The 21522-nt window shown below is 47.2% G+C and overlaps 1 protein-coding gene across 3 annotated transcripts in view; it reads right to left on the bottom strand.

Moving 5' to 3' along the window:
- The window catches only part of HK1 (hexokinase 1), a 117191-nt gene that overhangs the window by 44093 nt on the left and 51576 nt on the right, over positions 1-21522 (bottom strand). For all 3 annotated transcript variants that reach the window (XM_032256182.1, XM_032256183.1, XM_032256184.1), the window contains 2 exons: positions 17353-17515; positions 4438-4586 (listed from right to left, as the gene is read on the bottom strand). In XM_032256182.1, coding sequence (XP_032112073.1) covers positions 4438-4586; positions 17353-17515 — 312 coding nt within the window. The remainder of the gene's footprint in view (positions 1-4437; positions 4587-17352; positions 17516-21522) is intronic.

Below are 21522 nucleotides of genomic sequence, written 5' to 3'. Positions count from 1 at the left end.
GTGAGCCGAGATCGTGGCATTGCACTCCAGCCTGGGTAACAAGAGTGAAACTCCGTCTCCAAAAAAAATAACAATAATAATAATTTAAAATAAAAATAAAGATTCAGTCACTCTGATTAAAGATGGCAAGTAATGGCCAATACAAAAACTTAAACATTTATTATTCAAAATTCCCAAAACTAAATAAGTAATATTTTAAGAATGTTGCATTTGTGCTTCTGAATTTATCAAAGCTTAAAAGTACTCTGGGCTGGGTGCAGTGGCTCACACCTCTAATCTCAGCACTTTGGGAGGCAGAGGCAGACAGATCACCTGAGATCAGGAGGTCGAAACCAGCCTGGCCAACATAGTAAAACCCCGTCTCTACTAAAAATACAAAAATCAGCTGGGTATGGTGACACGTGCCTGTAATCCCAGCTACTCGGGACACTAAGACAGGAGGATCACTTGAACCCAGAAGGTAGAGGTTGTAGTGGGCAGAGGTTGTAGTGAGCCAAGATCATGCTACTGCACTCCAGGCTGGGCAACAGAGCAAGACCCTGTCTCAAAAAAAAAAAGTGCTCTGAGACTTTTGAGATTGAAATCTCAAAAGTGTGTGTGTGTGTGTGTGTGTGTGTGTGTGTGTGTGTGCGTGCGCGTGTTTGGGTGTGTGCAGAGAGAGGAAGAGAGACAGTAATAAAGGAAACAGTAGTTAACTGGGGAATCTAGATGATAATACACAGCAGCCCTTAGTGCTTATCTTAAAAATTTCCTCAGGGAGGGGAGCACTACACACTGGGGTCAGTTGGGGGGAAATAGGGGAGGGACGGTAGGGGGTGGGGAGCTGGGGAGAGATAGCAAGGGGAGAAATGCCAGATGTAGGTGATGGGGAGGAAGGCAGCAAATCACACTGCCACGTGTGTACCTATGCAACAATTTTGCATGTTCTTCACATGTACCCCAAAACCTAAAATGCAATAAAATAAATAAATGGGAAAAAAAAATTTCCTGTAAGTTTAATATTATTTCAAATAAAAAGTTTAAAAATCTTGCATGCCTGTAATCCTAGCTACTTGGGAGGCTGAGGTGGGAGGATCACTTGAGCCCAGGAGTTCAAGGCTACCCTGGGCAAAATAGTAAGATGACATTTAAAAAAAAAAAAAAAAAAAAAGTTCAAAAGTACTTGTAAATTTATTTTTAAATTCCCACATATTGCAAAAGATAAGAATCTGCTATGATCACAACCCCAAGAATTTATTACTGTTCATAATCTGTGAGTCTAAGTTGCTTCATAGACAAAATGAGGACCCAGTTTTATCAGAATATTCTATAGGTCGATAAGAGATCTCCAAAAAGTATTGGACCACTCGGCTAGGCACAGTGGCTCATGCCTGTAATCCCAGTACTTTGGGAGGCCAAAGCAGGAGGATCACATGAGCCCAGGATTTCAAGACTAGTCTGGGCAGCATAATATAACCTCATGTCTATTAAAAATACAAAAAAATTAGCTAGGCACAGTTGTGCGTGCCTGTAGTTCCAGCTACATGGGAGACGGAGAAGCAAGAAAATCCCTCGAGTCCAAGAGTTCCAGGCTGCAGTGAGCCGTGATTGTACCACTGCACTCCAGCCTGGGCAACAGAACAAGGCCCCATGTCAAAGAAAAACAAGGTGTTGGACCACCCAATACTTATTTCTAACCTAACACCAGACTTCTGGAGGAGGTTCCCATTTCATCCATTTTTCATTTTCCAACCCTCTCCCCTCATTCCCGAGACTGTTCTCCTTGCCTACTGCTCTCCTGTTCTCTCACCAATCATAAAATTAAAATAACCAAATAAAGACAAAAACACAACCCAGCCTAGGAACTCGAAGTTGCTGAAACTGTTTATCATCTGGAGCCTTATTGCCTAGGTTCAAATCCCAGTTCCATCACTTATGAGCTGTGTAACCCAAGGGGCTAGTTAATAAACAGCTGAGCCTCAATTCTCCTAACATGAAATGGCAAAAATAATATCTACCCCCTAGGGTTGCTGTGATGATTGAGTTAATACATAAAGTGCTTGTTTCTGTGACTTGTGCATAACAAGCACCAGGTAAGAATTTGTTATGATGATACTACATTATCATCATTATTGCCATCACCCTCTTTTCAGACTGCTTAAAAGGAACAGAAGGGCTGGGTGCTACAGCTCACGGCTATAATCCCAGCACTTTGGGAGGCTGAGGTGGGCAGATCACCTGAGGTCAGGAGTTAGAGACCAGCCTGGCCAACATGGTAAAACTCCGTCTCTACTAAAAATACAAAAATTAGCCAGGCATGGTGGTGGGCGCCTGTAATCCCAGCTACCTGGGAGGCTGAGGTAGAAAGAAAATTGCTTGAACCCGGGAGCTGACATCTCATTACTGCACTCCAACCTGGGTGACAAGTGAGACCCTGTCTCAAAAAAAAAAAAAAAGCAGCAGAGGAAGAAACAAAGACAGCAGGAAATGAAGTGATTCTAGGACTGAGAAGAGGGGAAGATGAGGACAGAGGCTGGGAGAGACAAAGCAGGCAGTGGTAAGAAGGTGAGGGCACTCCCTTAACTAACAAACCTTGCTCCTAAAAAGTCAAGCCAAAACACACAGGGAATGTTTGCAGCACAGGGTGAGTTTCAGTGGTGAACGTGCCAGGCTTAGGTGGCTCAACCTAAGGGCCATGCGAAACAGAGTGATAGGCCAGTGTGTGCTCCAAACAGAAAGTGCAGGATGCCAAACCCTGGGCTGCCAGCCATCTGTGAAGAGGAGCAACGCTGCAGCCAACTGGGCATGGTCAAGAGACCTACCAGCTGGCAGCCTTTATGCAGGCACCAGATGGATGGGCCGGTGTCTGCAGCCCAGTGATGGAGGGGTAGCAGGGGAGCCTTTGGGCAGGGCCAACCAGTAGAGATGCACCCAGCTTTGGTGGCCTACCATATATAAACTGGCTCACCTGCTCTAGTGACAGTGTCACCTGTGACGCTCACTGTGACATAATCTGAAGGGCTCTGAACCCACACCCCAAGGGAGCAGGTTAGCCAGGATTAGCCCTTGTCTCTTGGACAAAGAAAAGGCTTGGGGCTTGCTCCAGGTCCTACCCACAGGAACTTAAGAACAAAGCAGAGTCAAGAGGAGAAGGCTCCTGGGTCTCATCTCAAAGTCCACCCCAGAACAAACAGGTTCCCTGGAGATCTTAGTCATGAACATTGCGGTGAGCACACCCTCCTTAAAGCAAACATTTGGCCAGCTCTGAGAACATATGCTGGACAGCAGCCACGATTCAGGAGGCGAGCCAGAACGTCTACAGGAGAGAGGAGAAGTACACCCCTGCCCCACAACGGGCTTAGGGACCCAGATATGATATGAAGGCCTGCAGTAGAGGCTACCTGAGCTCTGATCAGAGTCCTCAGTGAGCTAGAGACCCACCACTCACCTCACCCAGACAGCAGCGGGCAGGTGGATAGGCCCTTCCTAGTCATGCCCACAGCCCTTTGAGCAAGGAGGAAGGGCAGCCGTTCCTGGGGTGCAGTGTGGGGAGCCCCAGTGGGAGAGTGAAGGGAAGGGACGGTGATGTCCCTGCTTCCTCTGCTTTCTGTGCCAAGGGCTTGCACAATGCTGTTCTAAATCAGGTAACAAGAAGCCACCAAATAGCCCATAGCTGTGCGCCCTCATTCCTGCCCAACAAGGCCACAGCCACACCCTACAAGGCCGGGGCCTCTGGTAAGTGGGTGAGGCCAATGACCAAAAGAAAGGGGCATTTTTGGCTGGGTACGGTGGCTCACGCCTGTAATCCCAGCACTTTGGGAGACCAAGGTAGGTGGATCACAAGGTCAGGAGTTCGAGACCAGTCTGGCCAACATAGTAAAACCCCATCTTTACTAAAAATACAAAAAAATTAGCCAAGTGTGGTGGTGTGTGCCTGTAATCCCAGCTACTCCAGAGGCTGAGGCAGAAGAATCACAAGAACCCGGGAGGCAGAGGTTGCAGTGAGCCAAGATCATGCCATTGCACTCCAGCCTGGGCGACAGTGCAAGCCTCCGTCACCAAAAAAAAAAAAAAAAAAACCGAGGGTGCGGGGGGCATTTTCACCTAGGGCTCTGCTAAACCTGCACCAGGGAACTGACCCCAGGATCCACAGGGAATGAGAACATTTACCCAACAGAGCTGCAGGGTCTCCCTCCTCAAACCCAGACTCTGCAAGTCCAAGCAGCCCACTCCCACTGCACCAGTTTACCCAGACGGAGGGCCTCTGTGTAAGCACAGCCCCCACACAGGCTGCCACATCCTCTGCCCAGGAGTCCTTTTACATATGCACTTATGAGGGACTATTTCCAGCAACCCTCTTCCAGGAGCTTGGAATGCCAGTGCTTTGAGGCCTGGTTCCTGGAGGAATCCTAGGGGATGCTAGCCCAATGGGGTGACCCAGAGGAAGCAAGGACCCACCTGGCTTCCACTGCCGTGCACGATGTTCTCTGGGATGTCATAAACCTCAGACTCCATGCGAACATTCTGGTTTTTCTCATGATTCACTTGCACCCGCAGAATTCGGAAGGAAGACCCACCAAGATCCAGGGCAATGAAATCTCCCTTTTCTGTTTAGGGAGACAACAGGTATAATATCAGATTCAGATGTTAAGAGGAAGCCACATACCATGCCCGCCTTCCTGGCAGGGCCTAGGCCCTGTCTGCTTCCCCCTGTCACATGCTGTTATCAGCCAGAAAGCAGCAATCATGCAAATTTCATCCAACCACTGCCATATATGCAGAGTAGGCAAGAGAAACCCTATCCTAGTCCTTAGACTAGGAGTCCTTAGACAGAAATAGCTTCAAGCAATCCCAGTCTCTTACTTCTGACTATAGGGGAATGGAAGTACTGAATTAAGTATAAATTCCCACCCCATGTTTCTCGTCTCTTAACCTATTTCAAATACAGCACTGATATGCTGAAATAAAAAAATCCCACAGCATTTCAACTCAGACAAGGCCCTACATCTGAGGTCCACCCAGTGCCCTCCATGTCAGGTCTGACATCGATTACTCCAGGGATCCACTTACTCCACAGGGTTGTATTTTATTATTGTCGTAAAATACGCATAGCATAAAATTCACCACTGCAACCATTTTTAGGTGTACTATTTAGTAGCATTAAGTACATTCACAACGTTCTGCAACCATTACCAGTATTTTCAAAATGTTTTCACCACCCCAACACAAACTCTAGAACTATTAAGCAATAACTCCCATTTCCCCTCACCCTCAGTCCCCAGTAACCACGATTCTACTCTGTCTCTATGAACTTGTCTATTCTGGATAATTCATACAAGAAGAATCACATAGTATTTGTCCTTCTGGTACCGGCTTATTCCTCTTAGCATAATGTTTTCAAGGTTCATCCATATTTTAAGAACTCTATGTTTTTTGTTTTGTTTTTTTTAATTAATAGAGAAAGAGTCTTGCTCTGTCACCTGGGCTACAGTACAGTGGTGTGATCATAGCTCACTGCAGTCTCAAGCTCCTGGGCCCCAGAGATCCTCCCACTTTAGCCTCTCAAGTAGCTGGGTCTACAGGCAGGTATGAGCCACCCTGTCCTCAACAGAATTTCATCCTTTTTTTTTTTTTTTTTGAGAAAGAGCTTTGCTCTTGTTGCCCAGGCTGGAGTGCAGTGGCATGATCTCGGCTCACTGTAACCTCTGCCTCCTGGGTTCAAGTGATTCTTCTGCCTCAGCCTCCTGAGTAGCTGGGATTACAGGTAACACAAGCCACAACCAAACATTCTCTACCCTTCATCTTATTAGTTACCCTCACAATGCTCCCAGAAAAATCAGTTAAGATCTGTTTCACTTGTGATGCTACAGTGACATCCCCACTGTCCTAGCATCTATCACAGCAGGGGTGACAGCCACCTCTGCCTTCCAGAGCACATGATCCACCAAACCCTCAATCCTATGGCAGTGGGGTATCTCCTTTTCCTAGGTAAGAAAAGATTTTTATTACATCTTACATAACAGCATTATTGAAACTTAATTCACATACCATATAATTAACCCATTTAAAGTATACAATTCAGCGGTTTTTAGTGTATTCTGAGTTATGTAACCATTACCACAGCCAATTTTAGAACATTTTCATTATTTCAAAAGGAAATCCTGTACCCTTTAACTATCACCTCCCAAGCCCCTCATCCTCCTCCAGTCGCAAGCAACCACTAATCTATTTTCTGTTGCTATAGATTTACCTATTCTGGACATTTCACATCAATGAAATCATACAGTGGCTAGGCGAGGTGGCTCACGCCTGTAATCCCAGCACTTTGGGAGGCTGAGGTAGGTGGATCACTTGAGCTCAGGAGTTTGAGACCAACCTGGGCAAGACAGCAAAGCCCTGTCTCTACCAAAAATACAAAAAAAGATTAGACAGGCATGGTGGTGTGCGCCTGTAATCCCAGCTACTCAGAGACTGAGGTAGGAGAATCACCTGTGCCCTGGCGGCACTGAGGATGCAGTGAGCTGAAATCACGCCACTGCACTCCAGCCTGGGCGACAGAGTGAGATCCTGTCTCAAAAAACCAAAGAAGAAAAGAAATCACACAGTATATGACCTCGTATGACTGGCTCATTTCAGTCAAATGTTTAGCAAAATGTTTTTAAGGTTCATCATGTTATAGCGCATATCAGACTTTATCCCTTTTAATGGCTGACTGTTACACTCTATGGATATAACATATTTTATTTATTCATTTGTCTACTGATAGACATTTGGTTTGTTTCCACCTTTTGGCTATTACGAACAACACTACTATGAATATTTGTGCCCAAGTTTTAGTGAGGACATGTTTCCATTTCTCTTGGGTATATACCTAGGACTAAAATCACCATCAAATTGTTACCCATGTTGAACTTTTCAAAGAATTACCACCCTTCTTCAAAGCAGCTGCACCATTTTACATTCCTACCAGTAATGCATGAAGTTTCCAATTCTCCGTGTCTTCAACACTTATTACAGTCTGACTTTTTATCAATTTGCATTTCTCTGATGACTAATGATGTTGAGTACATTTCTTTTTTTTTTTGAGACGGGGTTTCACTCTTGTTACCCAGGCTGGAGTGCAATGGCGCGATCTCGGCTCACCGCAACCTCCGCCTCCTGGGTTCAGGCAATTCTCCTGCCTCAGCCTCCTGAGTAGCTGGGATTACAGGCACGCACCACCATGCCCAGCTAATTTTTTGTATTTTTAGTAGAGACGGGGTTTCACCATGTTGACCAGGATGGTCTCGATCTCTTGACTTCATGATCCACCCACCTCGGCCTCCCAAAGTGCTGGGATTACAGGCTTGAGCCACCGCGCCCGGCCCCCGATGTTGAGTACATTTCTATGTGCTTATAGGACATTTGGAGAAATGACTATTCAGATCCTTTGTCCATTTTAAACACTTGTCTTATTTGTGTTTTTTTTTTTTTTTTTTTTTTTTTTTTGAGATAGTCTTGCTCTGTAGCCCAGGCTGGAGTTCAGTGGTAAGATCTCAGCTCACTGCAACCTTGGCCTCCCAGATTCAAGTGATTCTCCTGCCTCAGCCTCTTGAGTAGCTAGGATTACAGGTGTGCACTACCACACCTGGTTAGTGTTTGTATTTTTACTAGAAATGGGTTATTACCATGTTGGTCAGGCTGGTCTCGAACTCCTGACCTCATGATCCACCCACCTTGGCTCCCAAAATGTTGGGATTACAGGTGTGAGCCACCACTCCTGGCCTTGTCTTTTATGCGTTGAGTTGTAAAAGTTCTTTTTATGGGCCAGGCATGGTGGCTCACGCCTGTAATCCCAACACTGGGAGAATGAGGCAGGCAGATCACAACGTCAGGAGATCAAGACCATCTGGGCAAACATGGTGAAACCCTGTCTTTACTAAAAATACAAAAAAAAAAAAAAAATCAGCTGGGCATGGTGGCACTTGCCTGTAGTCCCAGCTACTCAGGAGGCTCAGGCAGGAGAATTGCTTGAACCCAGGAGGCAGAGGTTGCAGTGAGCCAAGATCACACCACTGCACTACAACCTGGGCAACAGTGCATGACTCTCCGATTCAAAAAAAAAAAAATTAATTCTTTTTATGTTCTAGATATAAATCATTTATCAGACATATGACTGGCAAATATTTTCTCCCATTCTGTGGATTGTCTTTCCTTTTTTTATGGTATCCTTTGAAGCACAAATGTTTTTATTTTTGTTGCTGTTGTTGTTGTGTTTGAGCAAGGGATCCTCCCACCTCAGCCTCCCTAGTAGCTGGAACTACAGGCATGTGCCACCACCCCCAGCCAACTTTTTTTTTGTATTTTGTGTAGTGACAGAGTTTCACCATGTTGCCCAGGCTAGTCTTAAACTCTTAGGCTCAGGCGATGCACCTGCCTGGGCCTCCCAAAGTTCTGGGATTACAGGCATAAGCAATCATACCTGGCCTGTTTTAGGTTTTTATGGAAGCACCATCACACAGTCATGATTGACTAAATAACTGACCATTGGTTTATTCGCTCAATTTTCTGGCTCTCTCCCTCCCTGTAGGCGGCATGGGGGCTGGGGCTGAAAGCAACCCTCTGATCACATGGTTGGTTCCCCTGGCAACCAGCCCCCATCCTGAGGCTATCCAGGGGCCCACCAAGGATGAAAAGATACACTCTTATCACCCAGGAAATTCCAAGGAATTTAGGAACTCTGGGATTCTCCTAGCACCTCCATCACTCAAGAAATTATAAGGATTTTAGAAGATAAATGCTAGAGACTAGGAGCAGAGACCAACATGTAAGTGTCATTATTTCACACATTGGTTAGTTGTTTTTTTTTTTTAATGACAGCTTTATTGAGATATAATTAACATAGCAAACAATTTTTACCTAAAGTGAAAAATTCGGTGGTTTTCAGCATATTTAGAGTTGTGCAACCATCACCACTATCTAATTTTAGAAAATTTTCATCACCCCAAAAGAAATTCCATATCCATTAACAACCATTCACCATTTCCTCCCAACCTCCCTATTCCCCAGAAACCACTAATGTACTTTCCGTCTCTACAGATGCCCCTATTCCAGACATTTGATAGAAATGGAATCATACAATATTAGGTCCTTTGTGTCTGGCTTTCACCCAGCATAAGGTTTTCAAGGCTCATCTATGCTGTAGCATGGATCAGTACCTCATTCCTTTATCTGAACCGATTATATTCCATTACATGTATATATCACATGTAGCCACTGGTTTTAAATTATTTGTGGTCCAAAAGAAAGAACAAGGGAGAATGCTGGGAAGCATTCTCATAGATTTGGCAGAAATTCTGACCCTGACTTGGTGGCACTGTATAAATCAACGTAGGATTTTCTTTGGGGGTCCACTGGAATCCTAACTCCAATAGTACTTTACCACTAGGTTAAAAAATTGAATTCTCACTCTGTCGCCCAGGCTGGAGTACAGTGGTGCAATCTCGGCTCACTGCAACGTCCACCTCCCAGGTTTAAGCAATTCTCCTGCCTCAGCCTCCCGGGTAGCTAAGACCACAGGTGGTGCAATCTCAGCTCACTGTAACCTCTGCCTCCCAGGCTCAAGCAAGCCTCCCAACTCAGTCCCCCAAGTAGCTGGGAGTACAGGCATGGGCCACCACACCTGGCTAATTTTGGTATTTTTTGTAGAGACAGGGTTTCATCATGTTGCCCAGGCTGGTCCGGAACTCCTGGGCTCAGGAGATCCTCCAGCCTTGGCCTTCCAAAGTGCCGGGATTAGAGGCTTGAGCCATCGCGCCCAGCTTCATGGCTCCTTTCTCGCGCCCAGCTTCATGGCTCCTTTCTTTAACAGGCACAGGCCAGCAGGGTCCCCAGGAATTAGGGTCAGAGAAGAAAGGGCGGCATGAGATGCCAGAGTAACGCTAAATATTGGACACTTCACACACTTGTAAATGGGAGTCATAGATTTGAGGGGGGCCTGGATAAACAGCCCCTGAAGGTAGTCACAAGGGGTCTCTCTCAGCCCCTGATCCTTCCCCCTGAGCAGTGACCCTGGTTCCATTTGACAGTGTGCTTTATGGTTGATAAAAGTAGTCGTTGTACCTATTAGTTTATGGATAAGGAAGCTCCAGCCAAACTCGCTGAATGGCTCACTCATGGTCACACCTGTGGCAAGGCCAGGGTGACCCCTCCCTTCCCTTATCCCTTATACTTGGCAAATACTGCGGTGCTCAGAGAGTGTGTGTGTGTGTGTGGTTTTTGTTTTTGTTTTTGTTTTTGATACAGCGTCTCACTCTGTCACCCAGACTGAAGTGCAGTGGTACGATCTTGGCTCATTGCAACCTCCCACTCCCAGGTTCAAGCAATCCTCCCACCTCAGCCACCCAAGTAGCTAAGATTACAAGCACGGGCCACCATACCTGGCTAATTTTTGTACTTTTAGTAGAGATGAAGTTTCACCATGTTGGCCAGGCTTGTCTTGAACTCCTGACCTCAAGTGATTGACCCACCTTGGCCTCCCAAAGTTCTGCGATTACAGGTAAGAGCCACAGTGCCCAGCCACGATGCTCATTATTTTTATGTGTATGTCTTACCTTCATCAACTGGATGATAAGCAACTTGAAAGCAAAGGCAATTTAGCAGGCTTACCTCCCTCCCCTGAGTACTGAGCCTTACAGGTGGCAGGCAGGCAGTGAGTGTCTGCTGCTAGCTCAGTGAGAAACGGCTGCACCAAATGTATGGTTCATTTGGTCCTATACTCTGCTGGGCAAAAGACACTGAGGAACGATGTCTGTTAAGGACAACAAGATTACTGATAAATTTGCTGGATAACTATGCTCCCATTTTTCACCTATGAGGTTAGAAGTGGGCCTGAATCCCTGCTCTAGCTCCAGGGGGACCAATGTGTGATCCAGGCATGGGATCCAGGGCCGTCCCAGGTCACCCATCTTGTCCACTGTGATTGGATCAGGATGAGCACATGACCCCAGTCAGCCAATCACAACCCTCTCCAAGACCATCACTGGTCCCTTGGGGAGCAAGCCTGCTCTTTGCGCAGAGATAGCTGGCTATAAGGGGAAGCATCGGCCTAGAGCTGCAGGGGCCATCTCTACCTATAAGAGGAGACAAAAAGAAGCCAACACAGAGGAAAGAAGCTGACTGAACGAGTAAGAGACAGATGAATCCCTGGATACAGAAGTCAACTCACAGCCAGACTTCCCAGTTACAAGAAACTAGAATTCTCTTTTTTTCTTAAATGATTTGAGTTAGATTTCTTTCAGCTACAACCAGAAGGCTCCCAAGTTCAATATTCTTTGTCAGAGGATGAATCCCCCACATACCCACTTGCCCACCATAACAAAAGGGACCTATCAGTTCTTTCTGTATTTTTGTTTTTTGTTTTTTTGAGACGGAGTCTCACTCTGTTGCCCAGGCTGGAGTGCAGTGGCAGCAATCTTGGCTCACCACCTCTGCCTCCCGGGTTCAAGCAATTCTTCTGCCTCAGCCTCCCCAGTAGCTGGGACTACAGGCATGTGCCACCATGCACAGCTAAGTTTTGTATTTTTTTTAGTAGAGATGGGGTTTCACTACATTGGCCAGGCTGATCTCAAACTCCTGACCTTGTGATCCACCCACCTTAGCCTCCCAAAGTGCTGGGATTACAGGTGTGAGCCACTGCACCCCGCCTATCAGTCCGTTTTACCTCCGGTTGGCTCTGATTCAGGGCTGTCATGTCCAGTCACCTCCTTACAGAGACTGGAGTTGCAGCCTGCATGCTCGCCCACATCTTGTGTGGCTAGCTCAGGGGTGGGGGTGAGACAGCCTGCCTTGGTTTGCCCCTTTTCTCTGCCTCCTCCTCCTGTAACATCACAGAGATGCCAGTGAATCCTGAAAACCTCTGCTTCCTGCAGGGGCTCAGCATACACATTTAGGCCTGCTGGGTGGGGTCCCTGGACTGGCTCCACGAGTTAGGAAAGACTTTCCCAAGGAATTCTTACAAAGCCAGTTATTAAATCACAATACTGATGAGGATGATGATGACCCACTGGAACTCATGGTGGTTTGCAGTTTTCTGAAGACTCATTTGATCCTGGTGACAGCCTGGTGAGGCAGGTGGGACAGGGATTACCATGGCCATTTTACACATGAGGAAATAGAAGCTCAGAAGTTAAGTGGCTTCTCCAAGGTCACACAGGTCAGGAGTGGCAAACTCAGAAATTGATACAGTGTTCTAGATTTTTATTTCCTTTTTTCTTTGGCTACAAGTTCTGCAGTAATAGGTTTCTTCCCAACTTCCTCTTTCAATCTTTGGTCTCAAACCTTCCCTCCTGCTACTGGGACCTCCTACTTGTGACCTCTGCTCACATTTCCCATTTCCACTGAAGCTGGGAGAACCGCTCTTCAAGAGAAGGCTCATTAAGCAAAACATCCAAAGGGCCACTGGCAAGTCTCCACTTTCTAATGACAGCCATTATTACAGGCAAATAATGGAAAACAAACACAGGACAGATGTGTCTTGAGTCCCAGCCTGTGCTGGAATATAGGGCAAGCAAAAACTCTGCCTGCAGGAAATGCCTGCCTGAGTCCAGCTCAATGAATTGACTTTTTTTTTTTTTTGAGATGGAGTCTCTGTCGCTCAAGCTGGAGTGCAGTGGAACAATCTCGGCTCACTGCAACTTCTGCCTCCTGGGTTCAAAGTGATTCTCGTGCCTCAGCCTCCCAGGTGCTAAGATTACAGGCCCCTGTCACCACGCCCAGCTAATTTTTGTATTTTTAGTAGAGGTGGGGCTTCGCCATATTGGCCAAGCCGATCTTGAATTCCTGACCTCAGGTGATCCGCCCACCTCAGCCTCCCACAGTGCTGGGAGTACAGGTGTGAGCCACCATGTCCAGCCTCAGTGAATTAATTCTGTACATGAGATACAAAGGCATTCCTGACCATCTACAATCCAGCTACCTGATGGGAACTCCACGCTTTCATCAAAAACCTGACAGGAACACGAGACACTCTGGAGGTTTCAGAGATGGAGAGGAATATCTGAGATAACCCAACAATCTTTCCATATAAGAAAACTAAGACAGGCCGGGTGCGGTGGCTCACGCCTGTAGTCCCAGTACTTTGGGAGGCCGAGGCAGGTGGATCATGAGGTGAAGAGATCGAGACCATTCTGGCCAACATGGGAAAACCCTGTCTCTACTAAACATGTAAAAATTAGCTGGGCGTGGTGGTACATGCCTGTAGTCCCAGCTACTTGGGAGGCTGAGGCAGGAGAATCTCTTGAACCTGAGAGGCGGAGGTTGCCGTGAGCCAAGATCGCACCACTGTACTCCAGCGACAGAGACTCCGTCTCAAAAAAAAAAAAAAAAAAAGAAAACTTAGCCCAAATGCTGCTAGAAGAGAAAGTAAATATTTTTCTTCTGTTGACTGGAAAGTAGTACTATGAATATTTAGGGTCCCAAAATAACCATGACTATACTGTAAATGGCTCTGTTTTGCATGAAAAAAAAGATAAAAAGATAATGGCACATTCAAGCTTCTAGCAAATATGTTTTTTACTTCTCCTTTGCGTGAAAACTTCTCTTTTGGGTAAAGACTGTGCTAGAAACAACGAAGCTGAAACCAAGAAATATCCAATGGTATTTAGCCTCCAAAAGCTTACACGCTAATTAGCACATATATTTATCCTTAGAGATAAATGAGAAAAGGAGAAAAAAAGGGACATTTCAAGAATGGGGGAGGCTGGACACAGAGGGACAGCAGTTCCCAAGAGACTAGGTAGTGAGGGAAACCAAAATATTTCACCCCAAAATATGGCTTCCTGGTATGATGAGTATTTTGAACTAAAGGCCCTTAAAGATCAACGGATTCTGGAAGACGCTTTTCTCCTATCTACATAAAGACCCCACAGACCCTCCAAGGAGAACTCTGCCCTTACCCTCCCTGTTATCTCATTATCTACTGCAGAAAAGAAGACTGAAGAATGTGACCACACCTGAATGGACCTTTTTAAAGGTCCATGGACCCTAGGCTGGGCACGGTGGCTCACGCCTGTAATCCTAGCACGTTGGGGGTCCGAGGCGGGTGGATCACGAGGTCAGGAATTCCAGACCAGCTGAACCAACATGGTGAAATCCCATCTCTACTAAAAATACAAAAATTAGCTGGGCGTGGTGCTGGGCGCCTATAATCCCAGCTACTCAGGAGGCTGAGGCAGGAGAACTGCTTGAACGGGGAGGCAGAGGTTGCAGTGAGCCAAGATTGCTCCGCTGCACTCTAACCTGGGCAAGAGAGCAAGGTATATTGCGCTAAGTGAAACTTGCCAAATAAATCCTCCTTTTAAAAACTGCAGAAAAAAAAAAAAAGTCTGTCTCTCATTCAATTTCCAAAGAGAACCGGTACTGGTTAATCCCTATTCCCTGATCCCTTCATTCTCCCCAGTAAACATTTATTATTCCCTGTCTCCTGCCTCCCCTTTCAAAAGCGGGCCCCACTAGGATACTTGGGTCATCACTCTGTGATTCTCCCCCATGCATGTTAATTAATGTGCATGACCTTTCTCCTATTAATCTGCCTTTTGTGAGTTGATTTTTCAGCAAACATTCAGAGGGCAAAGGGGAAGTTTTCCCTTGCCCCCTACAGTAGCTTAGAAGAGGGAATTCTATTTAACCAAATCACCAAGGTTAAAAGGCTTCAGCCAGGCGTGGTGGCTCATACCTGTAATCCCAGCACTTTGGGAGGTAAAAGGATCACTTGAGTCTAGGAGTTCGAGATCAGCCTGGGCAACACGGCAAAACTCTACCTCCACAAAATAACAAAAACAAAAAACCTCACTGCCTATAAAAAAGTGTTCAAAGGGGGAAAAAATTAAAAATGGGCTGATAGGTATCAAAATGCATGTATCAGATATGTTTTCAGAAATGCTTCTGAAAAATCAGTTGAATTCCAAAACTCTGCATCTAGTCGACCAGGGTAGAGGGCAGTGAGAAAGGAAAGTGTTGTTTTCTTCCTTTGCCTTGGAAATCACATCACCACTCAGGCATTTCTCCGCCGTGGTGAGCGCCAATTTATCCCTCTTGGGGTTTGGGATTACCACTAATTCTGTCGCTAATTACTGCAGGTGAAGCAGTGATTAACATTACAAAAAGGGAACAGCACTATGGATTTACTATTAAGGAGACCCAAATTCTGATTACTCCGGAGATCTCCAGATTCGTGGATGATAAAAGAGCCAGGAGGCAGGGGGAGGTGAAGATGGAAGCCGGAAGCGTGCAGAACACAAAGGGGCAGGGAATGGACTGGGTGGGGCTGGGTATCCAAGTCCTTAGCATCAACAGCAATCTCTTTGCAGGGCTGTAGGGACCATTCCAAGGGAAGTGTGGGTTCTGGGGCACATTAACTGAACCCACCCATAAATATTTGAAATGGGGGGTACTGTTTCTATGAATCTCTAAAAGGGGGTGAAAAATAAATTTCACAAATGAGTATGAGTTCTGAGCCTTTTTTGGAGAAGTAGCCAATATGGCAAATTGCTAGATTTCTACTGCACTGGGATCACATTTTGGGACTCTCAATCCTGGAAATGGTTTGTGAACGAGAGAGGGAGAGCACCCCTGCTGACATAGGGCCCTGGGACACTGGCTGGCTTGAGAGCAGGGCTCAGGGGGAAGGAGGTGAAGTGTCTCCTCCTCCCCTGTGTCTGCCCTGGGCCAGTCACACAGGGCTAGGTGCCTTGCCAGGGATCAGGTATCCGTCTGAGCTCTCCCAAGCAAAGCCAAAGCAGGTGCTCTCCTGGGTGCTGCCCATACCCACCTCCCCCACCCTCCTCTTTTCTCAGCTGAAAGCAGTCAGAGCCATGCCTCTGCTCCAGAGCTCTCCTCATCCTGGAAAGGTTCCAATGCTCTTGGCTATAGGTGACATCCATGGCTGGGAAAAAGCAAAAGTGAACTATAAGGGTCTTTCTTCGCCAGCCAGAGACAAAAGAACACACCAAGGGCAGACCACAGTCTAGTCTAATCACTGATGGTCAGAATCTCTTTAGTAGTTCTTAAAAAGCTAAAAGTAGGTGCAAGTAATCAACACCTAAACAAAAGGACGGAGGTGAAGTAGGCTTTTAAACAGCCAAAGAAACATCAGAGAGATACATGCTAATATGTGAGCATGAAGTAGACCCCACCCATGGCCACAGTAAACAGTACATGTCCTCTTTATCAACGTCCATATCTCATTCAGGATGACTGCAGGCAGAGGGCAGAGGTCTTTCCTGCCGCAAGCAGTCTACTCCCACTTGCCCATCTTTCCAGACTGTCCGCTGCAACAGCTGCATCCATTTTGCAGGCTGCGTACAAGATGCCCCAAAACACTCCTTTAAATAAGAGCCTTGAGAGCAGGGAAGAAATCCCAGGGGTGTGTGAAGGCTGTACTCACTGGGTGTGCACTCACAACCCAAAGAGAAACCTGACTTCCTCCCGCTCTCCCTCCCTCTGCTGCCTAGAGCAGGTGAGCCCCACCCTAGAGCACAGAACACAACAGGGGATTCCTGTGAAGGCACCACACTGGAGCGAGCACAGCACTCGCCTCTACAAACCAGTAACTGCGGGTCCACCAGGGAGAACAGCTTCCACTGAGCAGGCCAGACTGCACCCTCCCAGTCTCCACTCAGCCAAGTGCAGGGGCTGATGCCACTCCTCTGGGGAGGAGATACAGACAATCCTCAGGGACCCCTGCCCCAAAGCCCCACTGCAGGGCATGAGCCACAGGAGGCAGAGCGAAAGGATAAAATTTTTCTTTCAATTCTACCTCCCCTTTCTATTTCTTTGTTTTGGGGGCTGCCTCAATTCTGCATCTAGGAAATCTATCCAAATGGAGACTAGAATTGCCCCCTCTAAGTCTGAGACCCACCTGTCCACTAGGATTGCTATTATCTGGGGTAAGAAGAGAGGGAAGCATTGATACCCTGATGGAGTGATTTCCCTAAAATGAGCCTTTCATTTGTTCTGGAGCTCTTCATAGAACATGAAGACATAAGAGCAACCCACACAGCATCTGTGAGACTCATCAGCACTATACTTTCTAAAGTATCACAAGCCACTAGACAGTAAAGTGGATGAGAGCAGGTCAGCCTTGTCCAACCATGGTATCCCCACTGCCTAGCATATGGTAGATACTCAGTAGACACATGCTGGATGGTTGGATGGATGGATGGGTGGATGGATGGATGGATGGATGGATGATGGATCAATGGATCAGTGGATGAATGGGAGAAGTGACTGATGGAATGGTGAATGAATGAGCGAACGTATGAACAAATGAAGTTAGAAGGACGATTTCACAGAGCATTCAGCCCTCAGAGTTCAACCTCTGGGTGAGAAACTTACCAGAGCCATCGGGAATAGACCTTACAAATGTTGGCAACATTTTGACTGTGGCTGTTGGATTAAAATCCCGGGAGAGGCCATTCTTCATCTCCTTCTTGAAGCGAGTCATGATATCTATGAGAGTTTCATCGGAGAGCCGCATGGCATAGAGATACTTGTCAATCTGGAGGAGGAGGAGAAGAAAGGAGAGTGATGTCAAGAGGGAGAAGACAGGGTAGGGTAGGGTGAGGCACCCACCAGCCGAGATAGCCAGTTCCCACAGGCACAGGAACACGCACGATGGCATGTCGCACGGTGGAAGGTCATTCAACTGCCATCAACCATATCATCCAGAGCTGGCTTGCAAATGCTCTGAGCCTTAGTTCCTGGCCTGTAAAATGAACCAGACATCTCTAAGATCCTTTCCAACTCTCAAATATTACATGGTAGCTGATCTTCAACCCCCAAGTACTTGATGGAGGCAGGTTTCCTCCAGTATCAGGAACACCTCAAGCCTCCTTCCCTCTGTAGGAAGTGGCTGGCTCACTCTCACCAGGATGAGAATGACAGAGAGGCTATGAACAAGGGCTCTGGAGCCAGCCAACTGGGTTCAATCCTAACCCCACAACTTAACAGCTGTGCGAATTTCAGTTTCCTCAACTGAAAAACTGAGATGATAGATAAGACCTAGCATACAAGATAAGTTCAAATGAGACAGAGAAGCGCTTGGAACACAGTAAGTGCTCAATAAACATCAGCTATTATTATTAACATGAGACAGTAGTACCGGTAGGTGTCCTTGGGCAACACTTCTAGAAAGGCAGAAGTAGTGGCGAAAGGGCTAGAACCTTTCCGAGAACACAGGGTGGCAGGCCCAGAGCACAGAAACCTTAAACCCTGCCTCACAGTATAGAGACAGCCCCCGGGCTCCCATACTGGGCCCGTGTGCCAGGACATGGGCCCTGTACCTCCAAGTCAAGCTACTCCCACCCTTCACCAGGTCTGACCCAACCTGTTCCTCTTCCTGGGTTCCCCATTCTCCTCAAGCTGCCCAGGCTCCTAACCTCAGGCACTCTGGGTTGTCACTGGCTGTCACTAGTTGTTCATCATTGATGGTATATTAGCATTTATTTTCCCAAAAAGTACTCACTGGGCACCCACTATGTGCCTGGCATTGGGCTAGACACCTGTCCTGATGGCACTATCCCTGTGGAGTCCACCAAGGGAGGTCCTTTTGTTTCACCATCCGTTCTTTCTGCTGCTCTATGTCCTGGATTGCTGATGATCGTCTACTATATCTTCAGTCTCTCCCTTTCAATCCATCTTCTACACCACTGCAGCATTAGCCTCTTAAAGTACAACCCTAATCAAGTCACGCTCTGCCCAAAGCCTTGCAATGCCTCCCATTCCCAAGGTACCTGCCCTCTGCAGGTGTGGTTGCAAGCTCTCTGAACTCTGGCCAAACCACTTCCATCATTCCTGGTAGGTGCCCCAGGCTCTCCTCCTTCTGCTATCACCTCTACCTGAAATGCCCTTCCTTTTCTTCCCAGCTCACCTAAACTTCAAGGTTCAGATCAATTGTCACTTCCTCCTGAAGATGTCCAAGTCCCTCACACTGGATTATCACCCCTCCTTTAGCACTGATCCCTAGGCAGGGTCTGGCCTGGATCCCAGCTTTCCGTGTATGTCACCTTGACCTCCCCAATTCCTCGCATGGAAACTTGCACACAGAAGGCTCCCGGTGGATAGAGAGACAGATTTATGGCCCCACAAGGCTGAAAAGACCTTGACACTTTTTTGTTTTTGAGACATAGTCTCTCTCTGTCACCCAGGCTAGAGTGCCATGATGTAATCTTGGCTCTCTGCAACCTCCACCTCCCGGGTTCAAGCCATCCACCTGCCTCAGCCTCCCAAGTAGCTGGGATTACAGGCGCGCACCACCACTCCCTGCTAATTTTTGTAGTTTTAGTAGAGACAGGGTTTCACCATGTTGGCCAGGCTGGTCTCGAACTCCTGACTTCAAGTGACCCACCCACCTAGGCCTCCCAAAGTGTCTGCCAACACCCTCTGCGGCCAGGGTTGATCCTTGCCCCCCCCCCCAATCACTAGCCCTACCACCTTTTTCCCTTCACAATAAAGCAGCTCAAAGAAAGGCAATCAGAAACCACCAAGAGCCTGAATAGAAATTGCCAGAAGAAACCAGGTCTGGTGGCTGATACCTGTAATCCCAGCACTTTGTGGGGCCAAGGCAGGAGAATCATTTGAGCCCAAGAGTTTGAGACCAGCCTGGGTAACAACCCCAGTTTCTACAAAAAATAAAAATTAGCTGGGCGTGGTGGCTCACGCCTGTAATCCAAGCACTTTGGAGGCCAAGGCAGGCGGATCACCTGAGGTCGGGAGTTCAAGACCAGCCTGACTAACACAGTGAAACCCCGTCTTTATAAAAATAAATAAATAAAAATTTAAAAAATAAAAATAAAAATTAGTGCAGTATGGTGATGCCCACCTCTAGTCTTAGCTACTCAGGAGGCTGAGGCAAGAGGATCGCTTGGGCCCAAGAGGGTGAGGCTGCACTAAGCCATGATTGCACCACTGCACTCCAGCCTAAGTGACAGAGAGACTACAGCTAGTGCTCGACTTACGACCACGATTGGTTCCGACAGACCGGTCGTAACACGATTTGGTCGTAAGTTGAGTAGGCTATATGCACGCGGAGATGCTAGTGCTGCCGGAAGCTGGTCTGCACTGTCGTATGCCCAGCTGGGCAACGTTTGCGCTGCCAGACGCGGAGCAGTTGTGGCTAGCGATTGTGGTCGTAAAGTCGAATGGTCTTACATTGCATAGGTCGTAAGTCAATCAATACCTGTATCTCTAAAAAAATTTGTTTTAATTGCCGAGGAGCAGTGGCTAATTCCTGTAATCCCCACACTTTGGGAGGCCAAAGCAGGCAGATTGCTTGAGGCCAGGAGTTCAAGAACAGCATGGGCAACATGGCGAAACCTCATCTCTAAAAAAATACAAAAATCAGCCAGGCATGGTGGCGTGCCCCTGTAGTCCCATAGTCCCAGCTACTCAGGAGGCTGAGGCAGGAGAACTGCTTGAGCCCAGGAAGCAGAGGCTGCAGTGAGCCGTGAGCCATGACTGTGCCACTGCACTCCAGCCTGGGTGGAAATCCAGTCTTAAAAAAAGGAAATACACACACACACACACACACACACACACACACACACACACACACACACAATTTTAAATACATATACTGTATGTGTGTGTATATATATTTATTTATTTAAAAAAGAAATTGCCAGAAACATGGCCCTGGGAGGAAAGACAAGCCATGCTCTACACTGGCTGGCAGCAGTGATCAGCAGCCCTTGCCCTCGTAGTGCCCTAGGTCTGTGGGGAGAGACAGCCACAGTACAAGCATGGGAGAGAAGGCTTCCTGGAGGGGCAATGTTGGAGAGCATGCCCAGGCACGAGCAAGGGCATATGTGAAGGCCAAAGGGGAGGGAGGGTGGTTTTTGTAATGAACAAGCCGACGATGTGCCTGGAAGGACTGTCCAGAGCTCAACCACGCAGGGCCTGATAAGCCACATAAACAAATGCAAGCAGGATCCCAAAGCACAGTGAGCCTTGGGATGGCTTTACTGAGTACAGCCATGATGAGACTTGTGTGTCTGCTGTGTAGAGAACGGAGGAGCAAGAGCAAGATCATACAATAAAAGCCACATTGCTAGCTGGCACAATGGCTCATGCCTGTAGTCCTGGCACTCTGGGAGTCCGAGGCAGGAGGGTTTTTTGAACCCAAAAGTTCAAGACCAACCTGAGCAACATAGTGAGTTGCACCTCTAAAAATTTTTTTAATTTTAAGGCCAGGCACGGTGGCTCACGCCTGTAACCCTAGAACTTTGGGAGGCCGAGGCAGGTGGATTACTTGAGGTCAGGGGTTTGAGACCAGCCTGGCCAACATGGTAAAACCCAGTCTCTACTAAAAATACAAAAATTAGCTGGGCGCAATGGTGCATGCTTGTAATCCCAGCTACTCGGGAGGCTGAGGCAGAAGAATCACTTGAACCCAGGAAGTGGAGGTTGCAGTGAGCTGAGATCATGCCATTGCACTCCAGCCTGGGCAATGCAGCAAGACACTGTCTCAAAAATTTTTTCTAATTTTTATTTTTAAAAAGGCATATT

This window comes from Sapajus apella, unplaced genomic scaffold (genome assembly GCF_009761245.1).
Source record: "Sapajus apella isolate SASKATOON/1434 unplaced genomic scaffold, GSC_monkey_1.0 scaffold94, whole genome shotgun sequence".
NCBI classification, from domain to species: Eukaryota; Metazoa; Chordata; class Mammalia; order Primates; family Cebidae; genus Sapajus; species Sapajus apella.
The sequence above is the reverse complement of the archived record's forward strand: the minus strand, read 5'-3'. Positions and strand labels throughout refer to the sequence as shown.